A 9,766-nucleotide genomic window follows, 5' to 3' on the forward strand; every position below is an offset into this window, starting at 1 on the left:
TCTATCTACAATTGTTAATTGTGGTTGAGTCAAACACATTTTTCCAATTACCGAAAGCGGTTAAGGGTTATACCCGAATATAGTCAACCACATTTTGTCAACCACATTTTAATCCCAATGAGATATATGTCCAATATAGATACCAAATGACAGCACAAACCGTTGCAATCAAACCGAATAGGTTTATTACCCAGATATCCGTATTGATGCACGTCGTCGTCGCCGCCGAAGATGGGCGCAGAGAAAGCGAAGTTCGCGCATAGACCACCCAATACAGCCGGCGTGGGACGCGCGAAGTCGCGACCGTTTGTTTAGGGAAGCGCGACCGTTGGTCCACGTGTATTAGCGGCATTTACCCATCACATATACAGCAACGCAAGATGGATTTATTCGACAAATTATTTATACACCAGCGCGAATGCGAGATCATCATATGCAAGCGATGCCGGTTCGCCGTCAATCCAGCCAGTATAAGAGGCCACATCCAAAGCAAGCACAAGACCGTCACCAAATCGCAATGCGCCGAAGTCGTCGCATTTGTCGGCGGTTTATCGCAGGTCGCACAGATCCCAGAACAAGTGAAATACCCCGATGCCAGTAGTTCGGCGATCCCGGGGATACCAGTATACAGAAACGGATTACGATGCGTGTTTGAGAACGAAAGCCAAGATTGCAATTACACATGTCGAGATCGCAGCACCATGCAGAGGCATTGTAAGACGCACAATTACAAGAACCCACGTGGAAAGGGCCGGCCCACCGAAGACACCGATCGCAGTAAATTATGGGTTGAAAACCAACCATGCCAGGAATTTTTCAAGACGGGAACATGGCGCAAGATGTTTCCCGTGCAGGTGGTGCCAAGTTCCCGCCGGGCAGTCACAGTCGACGTCGTCACCAAGGCCAACGAGTGGATAGACGGTTTATTCACCGAGATGGATCAGGCGCAGGAAGAAATCCGCACCGAACGCAATCGATACGAGCCAAACCCGTGGTTGGAGCACACCGGGTGGGAGCGTCATTTGCCCAGCGATTATCGACGGTGGATCACGGAATTCGTCAAAGCCGAACCCAACACCAGAAAGTTGCAGGAAAGATTGGGGGAGGATGATGAACGATTTGCCCCCGATCGAGAGAAGGCATTGTCGCGTGCATGCGAGGGTACCGTGTTGTTGATCCGCCGTTCGTTCCAGACCAGTCGTGTGGAGATTGTCGGGCGCCATGCGTTGCATTGCGTCAATCGAAGGGAGAACGGTGCGCCGAACAACGACAAGCCATTTTACGGCAAACAAAAGATCCAGACGATCCGCAAATACGCCAGCGTATTCACGCAGATATTGCGGTATATTTGGAGAACGGCGAAAATGTCGGAGCGGCCAAAGTATCGATTGACGGACGCGCAGCAGCAAGCATTAGCACGATTGCAGCATGCGGCATCCGGACGGATATCGAGCAGTCGCGGGCGAGAGGACGTCGTCCGAGCCAGTTCGGAGTTTTGGGTCGCGATGTTCGATCACGATTTGAAGGACAACGAATTCGAGAACGCCATGTTGAGCGGGTTGGCCGTGTTGGGCACATGCGGAGAGAAGAACGGTTGGGTACCGGCCATATTTTACACGCCCACATTGGCCGCGATGATCACCAGCATGCGAGCCATCATCGTGCGCCGAGCATGGCGCAAACGAATGGATTACATCGAGCAGCAAGTGAACAACGGCATGGACCACGACACGGCCGAGCAAGACGCACCGGTGATCCATCAGTTGGTGCAGCAGGACGTGGCAAAGTTCATGACCATGACGGAATATGGTGGTCAGCCCAGCCCCATCCAAACCATTCACACCCAGAAGATGTACGGTTTGAAGATCCGATACACGACAAACGCCGACGGACAGGTGGGTTGGTCCGGACCCAACCACGACATCATTGTGGTACGCAAAGTGCAGTTCAGTATGGGTCAGATCCGTACGGTAGTGCACGGGTTGTTAGCCACCACCCGCAAGCGATTGGTAGAGCAGTTGATGTTCATGGTTCCCGGGGTCGGCGATTGGCGAGCAGAAGACATGCCGAGATTCGACATGGCCAGCATCGTCGACAACCACGCCATCATGGACGAGGGGTTCAATTTCATTCACGATGCCCGTAACCCATGGCCCGTAGAAGGGAAACGATGGTTAGGGCAGCGGTTGTTCACCGAAGCCCACGTTCGAGCACGATTCATGGAGGACATCGAGAGCCGGAAGTTCAACCCGGACGCAGTAGAGTCGTATTTGCGGCAAGTGAGGAGATGGAAGGAGGAGATGTTGGTGTTGGTGCACATGTCGGCAGGGGCGCCGGCCAGAGCCACCGAATTGGTCAGCGTGCAACAGGTCAACGGCGAGAACGCACGTTGTCACCGAGGCATCATGATCGACCAGGGCATGGTGGCGTTCATCACGTCGTACCACAAAGGGTTCAGCGCAAGTCAGAGCCAGAAGTGCGTACACCGGTTCGTGCCACAAGAAGTAGGCGAATTGGTGGTGTATTATTTGTGGTTGATCGAGCCGTTCATCCGCATTTTACAGAGCAGTCGCGGCCAGATGACGTCCAGCCCATGGTTTTGGGAGCCAGCGCCAGAAGAGGAGTGGGGAGACGAGGAAGAAGAGTGGGCGGAGGAAGACGAAATGGAAGGGGACGCAGATTTGCCCGAGGTGCCCGAAGATCAGAGCGCGGAAGCACGTTTCGTCCAGCAGCGTTCCAAACCGGTGGTCGCACGCAATTGCGATGGGTTTTGGGAGACGAACCGGATCCGCCGAGTGATGCGTAGGGAGAGCGAGAAGCGGATTGGAGTGCCCATCGGGACATCCGATTGGCGACAAGCGTATCCAGAAATCCACCGCGAGTTTGCCATCAACCAGGACGTTGCGGGCACATTAAACCGCATATACGCCAACGAGAACCCGTTCAAACAGGGTATGGAGATGAGCGAGGAGCAGACGCGCGAAACCATCCGGGCCAGGCAGTCCGGCCACAGCCCGCAGATGGAGGAGAGCATTTACGGGCGGCAATTGCAGCAGAACCCGTTCGCAATGCGGCGAGAACAGGATGCGTTCCGCGAGGTGAGCGTGGATTGGCACCGTTTCATGCAGTTTCCGTCGTCATACGAAGTGCAGAATGTCAGCCCGGACATCAGGCGAAGGACCAAACAGGAGCAGGACAGCCGGAAATTCGAGCGGTGGCAGCAAATGCGGCAGATCGACGTGGAAGCCCAGTTGAAGAAGATGTACGGAGCCCGAGCCCAGTTTCGCGGCAAGCAACGAGAGGCATTGGATGCCATCGTCAGCGGCCAACCCCGGATCGTCGTCGTGATGCGCACAGGCGGTGGAAAGAGTTTATTGTTCATGTTGCCAGCAGCAGCATCACGAGACGGAGTCACGATCGTCGTGATGCCGAAGATCATGTTGCAGGAGGACATGGCCGACCGATGCCGCAAGGATGGGATCCGGTGCGCGATTTGGAGCGACAGTCGAGCGCCGCCGTACGATGCACAGATAGTGTTCGTTATCGCCGAGTCGGCGGTGTCGCAGTCGTTCGCGGATTACATCAACGCGAAGATGTTGAATCAGCAGTTGGAGCGAGTCATCATCGACGAGTGCCATTCCGTGTTGCAATCGACCAAGAAGTTCCGCCCGAAGGTGTTGCAGTTACGTGAATTGATCAGCCGGCAGACGCAGGTGGTGTGTTTGACGGCAACGTTGCCGCCACGACGAGAGCCAGCATTCATGTCGACCATGGACATGCAGCCCAGCGAGGTTCGCATGGTCCGAGAGTCGACCGTACGACCAAATATCCGATACAGCGTGATCACGTACGACGACGAAGTGGAGACGTTGCGGCACATCATCAACGGCAAGTTGGTCCAGTACCCCGCCGAGGATCGCATCGTGGTGTATTGTCACAAGATCATAGAGATGCAATCATACGCCGACGAGATCGGGGGCGCAGTGTTTTACGGCGGGGTGGGAGAGATCGAGCGGAAGCGGGAGATCATGGCCATGTTGACCGAGGGTGAAGAACGGTTGTTTTGGTCGACGAGCGCGTTGGGAGAAGGGATCGACGCCAGCACCATCCGAGTGGTCATCCACGTCGGCGGCATCAACAAATTGGACGATTTCGGACAACAGAGTGGAAGAGCCGGCCGGGATGGCATCACCGCAAGCGAGAGCATCGTGTTACGGGCGCAGAGGGTGAACCAGCAAGGTCAACCGTACATGGTCAGGACGGGAGGGGAGGAGCCGGAGATGTTGGAATATTTGGAGGGCAGGCGTTGTCGGAGGGCGGTGTTGGACGCCGACATGGATGGCGACATCACACGGACGAGTTGCCGCGCAGGCGAGCAGTTTTGCGACGTGTGTCGTGGCGAGGGTCGGAAGCGGATTCGTGTGCAGGTCAGGCAAGGAGAAAGCCAGATCAAAAGAGCACGATTGCAAGATGTCACCCCCACCGGACACCGCCAAACGGCCAAGCAGCAGGCAAGGGACATGGACGTGCAGCGAGAACGGGAGGAGAGCGCGAGACGACAAGAAGCACAGCAGCAGCAAAAGGAGGCACAGGAACGAAAAGCGGCCGAAGCGACATGGATGCGGGAGCAACGAGAACAAGATTCGATGCAGACACAGCAACAGCATCGCAACGTCGAACACGCCAGCATGGTGGAGCGATTGATAGATTTGTTCGATCGTTGGAAGGTGGGTTGCAACATATGTCGGGTCAACGGAAGGGCGGCGGGAAGGAAGGGTTGGCGAATATGCGGATGCACATCGGCGGAGGACCAGGCGGAGATCGACAAGGCATGCAGTTGGTTGAGAACGATACGATGGAAGGCGGCGTGGACGGCGTGTCATTATTGTTGGGCGCCACAAGCGATATGCCATTCGTGGGAAGCCGTACACGAGCACGGGCCGACGAGATACAGGAAAAGCGGGCAGGGAGAAAGGTGCCAGTATCGGGGTTGTTTGATGGAAGCGGTGGCGATCATCATGTTCCACGGCGGCGACGAAGTCATGACATGGATATCCGACGAGATCGAGAAGACGGACGGGAGAATGGAGGCAAACGAGTGGTTGGGTGGGACGATCAAGGAGGACGGGGTAGAAATGAGCGGAATGGTGTGGTTGTTTCATCAATGGGCGGAAAAAGAGCGCGGAGCGTTGCAGGAAGGAAAGCGGAGGGGTTCGATGGATTCATGGACATTTTGACAGAAGCATACACACGAATAGACGGTAGCAGAAAATTCACAAGGCCGTAAATGTTCACGAGTGGTGTGTTGATGAGTGTCGAGTGTTCGATTGGGTTTGTGGGTGGGGTGCCCCACGGAGGCATAGGACGATACGAAGTGGGACGATGGAGAGGGTGGATGGAATGGGAGAAACGAGTGGACATACGGCAGGGTTGGGGTGAAGCATCGTCGGAGGGCGCGCCGACAAAGTTGCAGGCAGGCGTTAGCGTGGGCAGAGAAACGGCGAATAGGATTTCCGGAGGCAAGAGGTGGAAAGAAAAGGGATTCAATGGGTATGTGGGCGGGATGCCCCACGGAGGCATAAGACGGCACGAAGTGGCACGACAGGCAAGGCAGAAGGCAGACGTCGACGAAAGCATTCAGAAAGAATTGGGTGAGGGTTGACAGAGGTTCGGGTCGGTGGGTTTTGGGGTATGTGGGTGGGATACCCCACGAAGGCATAGGACGGAAGGAAGTGAGACGACGGAAAGCAGCGATCGAAGGTGGCAATGAGAAGGTCGGCAAGGGGGGAACGGTGAGGTTGTAGTAGAGTTCGTGGAGAGGACAACAGAGTTTCGGGGAAAAGTAAGAATGTTTCATAGGGCGGAAGGGCAACAATTTTCGAATCAGCCCAATGATGTCGAAAAGCAGGGATCGAGTTCGGGAGGTTCAGCCCAAATGATCGAGGAAGTGTATCATGTCAGCAGGGCGTGAACGCGGCGATGAGTCAGCATTGCGAGGGTGGTAGGTGTTTTACAGGGTGGGGGCAGCGAACAACAAACGAGAGGTAGGCATATGAAGATCAAAACATTCAAGAGTGACCGAAGAAAGTGTAGCAGTAAGCCAGTGAGTAAGTAAGTGGGTAGGTGGGTGGGTGAAGGCGAAGACATGGGCGTAGGGTTAGGGTTGACGGGAGTTTCGGGTCGGAGGGGAGGGTGACATTTAGGTTCGAAGCGAGCAGACAAGGAGGCGAATCAGATGGAGAAGAAGATGTGATCCGTAGGGTGGAAGCAGATAGCCGTTAGCGGGGCGGTTGGAGAGCGGCGCGGACAGGTGTGGTGAATACAAGCGTAGGATGCAGATGCGTTAGTGCAACGGCGGCGCCAGACGACCGGGTCGAAGGCACGAGACAGGTCAGGTAGAGAGGCGACGATTAGCAAGGATGGCAAGGATCAAGACAATCAGGGAAGATGTAAGAACGTAGTATAAGGAAATAGAGTTTCCGATCCAAAAGTGTTCAATCCACCGATGGTAGAGTGGATTCAGACGCCCATACAAATAAGGTTTCGCGGGGGCCAAACGCAGGTACGGTGAATTCAGGGTAGGGTGGATTCAGAAAACATTGCCAGATACAGCCATACATGGAAGCGTTGGATAGCCACGACAAATTGTAAAATCATTGATATTGCAAATAGTTCGATGGGAGCAATATTGGTCAAGTTGTGTGCGATGGAAGCATAAACATGTGGAAAGTCAATTGCAAAAAAGTCGACAGGGATTGGAAGCCGCCAAGTGGCATCCAGGAAGAAAACGAGGCAGAGCAACAGAAAACAATGTATACAGACACAGAAACAAAATACGGCAACAGATTGGCAAAGATACCAAACAGCCATGGAGCGTGCAGATTTTTTTTTTTTCGAGCATGTGTCCAGTTGGCAAATTATCGTGTGCAAGCAGTGCAGATGTGCAGTATGGCCGTCCGAAGTGGCAGCGCATTTGACCAACAAACAGCACAACAAGACACAAAAAATCGCCAACAACATCAGGGAAGAGGTAGAGCAATGGCAGGGCGTGATACAGTACCCAAGCGGATTCGACATGCCGCCATTCGTCACGGAGCCGGTCCAGGGGTTGCCATTGTTTGACGATGGATTGCAGTGTCGGTTGGATCAATGCGCATACATCACGCGCGAAACGAAGGCATTAAAGAAGCATTGGCGCATCGAACACGGATGGAGTGTGCAGCAAGGTCGCGGGGGATCAGGTCCGGCCAAGCAGGAAGCCGCGCAGAGACGTTTCGAAGAAGCCAGCAAGCGGGTGAAGTGCCAACGGTTTTTCCGCAGCCGAGCGCATTCCCAGTATTTCGAGGTCAAAGGTGCAGATGATGAGCCAAACACCACACAAAATGTCAGAGGTGGTGCCGAAATATGGGAGATGGCACGGGAAGCAGCGTCGGCGAGTTACGAGCAAAAGAAGAAGTGCGATGTCATCCGGCCGGGAGAGAGGGACGAGGTGAATCCGTGGTTGCGGCGCACCGGTTGGGTTCCATATTTGACAGGGTGCCCGCAAGGCGATTTGTTGGAGGCGATTTGTTGGCGGCGATTCGAAAGCCAGACGAGTATGCCGATGAGCGGGAAGAGTGCATTGCAAGCATCGTTTGGAACGCGGTGGGCGACATGGCCGCCATGGCAGAGAGTGGGGTCCGCCGCAGCGGGGTGATGTTGCGTTTCGAGGCCATCCGCACCGAGATCGACCAGGTACGATACGCACCGTTGGAGCCGTATCGGGAACGCGAACGAGTGCGCAAGGAGTGTCAGTCATGGCAGCAGATGGTGATATTTTTCGTCCGGACGCAGCAACACAATACGTGGCAGACGCCGCCGTACGGTTTCAACAATCGTCAGAAAAAAGCGTTCCAGCGATTGGTGGAGGCGGCGGAGCAAGAGGTCGTCCGGAGAGAGGGCGACAGTGGCAGCAGTAGCGATGACAGTAGTGAGGATGAAGACGAAGAGGACAGCGGCGAGGAGGAGATGGGAACGAAAGACGAAGCCAGGAGGAAAGACCCGAGCAAGCGCGACACGGTGCCCGGAGGGATGGAAACAGTGCAATTGGCGGCGTTGGATTTTTGCATCGAGTTGTTGAATCAAGCGATGCAACAGCACGAGACGGAGATGGCGTTGGTGTGCGCGTTGGCAGTGTTGGGTGTGCGGCCGGCGGGGAAGGGATTCCGTGACGAGGAGGTTTTCCCGTCGATTTTGTCGTCCATCATCAAGATCGCGCATTTCATGATCGTTTTGAAGGCCGAGCCGGTGACCGGCGAGATTTGCGAGGAAGAGTGGGCGGCGATAGAGAGCCCGTGCACGTTCGACGACAGCGGGTACGAAAGCGAACGACCGCAACGACCACCGAAGCGCAGACGGGGCACCAGGAGCAGTTTCCAGTGGGTCAAGAAAATGATGGATGCGTTCATGGTGCGCGGCACGGCCAGCCCGATGCAGTGGATGTTGGATTTGAGAGCGTACGGCATGAAGGTTTCGTTCAACACGACGAGTCAAGGACACGTCGGTTGGCGGAACGGCGACGTTTTGCAATACAAAGACATCCATTTCAGCATGGCACAATTCCGCGGCATGGTCGACCAGTTGCAGAGGACGACGCGGAAGCAATTGATGGAGATCATGTTCGCAACAGACGAGCGAGACGTACCCGCCGTGCCGTGGAACGATTTGTTCGACGACCCCAGCAACGACAGCGACGGATGGAGTTTTATCGACGACACCCGCACGCCGTGGCCCGTGGACGGACGACGATGGTTGTTCGAGCGTATTCGAAGCCGACCCGGGTGCAGACGACGATTCGCGAGCGAGCAGACGGCGAAGGGTGTCAACGAAGCCAAGTTGAGGGATTGGATGAAGATGATAGACGATTTCCGCGGTCAGTTGTTGGCGTTGATGCACATCACCGGCGGACAGCCAGCGCGAGGACCCGAAATTTTGAGCGTGAGGCACAGCAACACCGCGCAAGGCCGGTTCCGCAATTTGTTCATCGAGGACGGCATGGTCGTGTTCGTGACGCAGTATCACAAAGGAGAACAGTACCAGGCGAACGTGAAGATCGTCCACCGTTATTTGCCGCGCGAGGTGGGCGAGTTGGTGGTGTGGTATCGGTGGTTGGTGGTACCGTTCGTCCAGCGCATGAAGTCGTGGTTGTGGTCCGAGTCGCCCGTGTCAGAGCACATATGGGGGCCGGGCGTCGACGGGAGACAATGGACGACGGAGCGGATGAAGAGACATTTGCAGCGAGCCACCGAAGCCGGGTTGGGCCACAAGATTAACGTCGCCGCGTATCGACACATCGCCATCGCCATCAGCCGCAGGTGGGTGCGGTCCAGCAGCGCATTCACAGACGAAGAGGCGATAGACGACGGGGACGAGATAGCCGACGACCAGGCGACGCACAGCCCGTTCACCGCAGGAGCCGTTTACGCCCGTGAGATGCAAGAGTTGCCCGGATCGATGGCCAGCCGCCGACAGCAATTTCGGACAGCGAGCGTGGATTGGCACCGATTTTTGGGGTTCAATTCCAGCATCAAGGATGAGGTGCAGCGAGGAATCAAGCGCAAAGGGGATCCGTTCCAGGGGCACAGCAAACGAGCGCGCATCGAGAGAGAGCAGCGAGTACGGTACATGGACGTCATCGGAGAGATGACGTGGATGATGAAACAGGACGTGGTATTGCGAAGCGCGCAGGGCGAGGCGTTGTCGGCCATCCGGAAAGGCGACGGGAAGA

General features: G+C 55.6%; 2 protein-coding genes across 2 annotated transcripts; both read left to right on the forward strand.

Annotated features, from left to right (window-relative positions):
- The first annotated feature begins 380 nt into the window (after positions 1-380).
- Positions 381-5,237, forward strand: LOC111028984. The gene has a single exon (XM_022307788.1). The coding sequence runs from the start codon at positions 381-383 to the stop codon at positions 5,235-5,237; it is 4,857 nt and encodes a 1,618-aa protein (XP_022163480.1).
- Positions 5,238-7,404: 2,167 nt separating this feature from the next.
- On the forward strand, positions 7,405-9,708 carry LOC111028982 (the record flags this gene model as incomplete). Its single annotated transcript, XM_022307787.1, has 1 exon — positions 7,405-9,708. A coding segment is annotated over exon 1 (2,304 nt), but the record flags the coding sequence as incomplete, so codon positions are not given.
- Between the last annotated feature and the right edge of the window lie 58 nt (positions 9,709-9,766).

The sequence above is a fragment of the Myzus persicae genome, unplaced genomic scaffold (genome assembly GCF_001856785.1).
Source record: "Myzus persicae strain clone G006 unplaced genomic scaffold, MPER_G0061.0, whole genome shotgun sequence".
In the NCBI taxonomy this organism is placed as follows: domain Eukaryota; kingdom Metazoa; phylum Arthropoda; class Insecta; order Hemiptera; family Aphididae; genus Myzus; species Myzus persicae.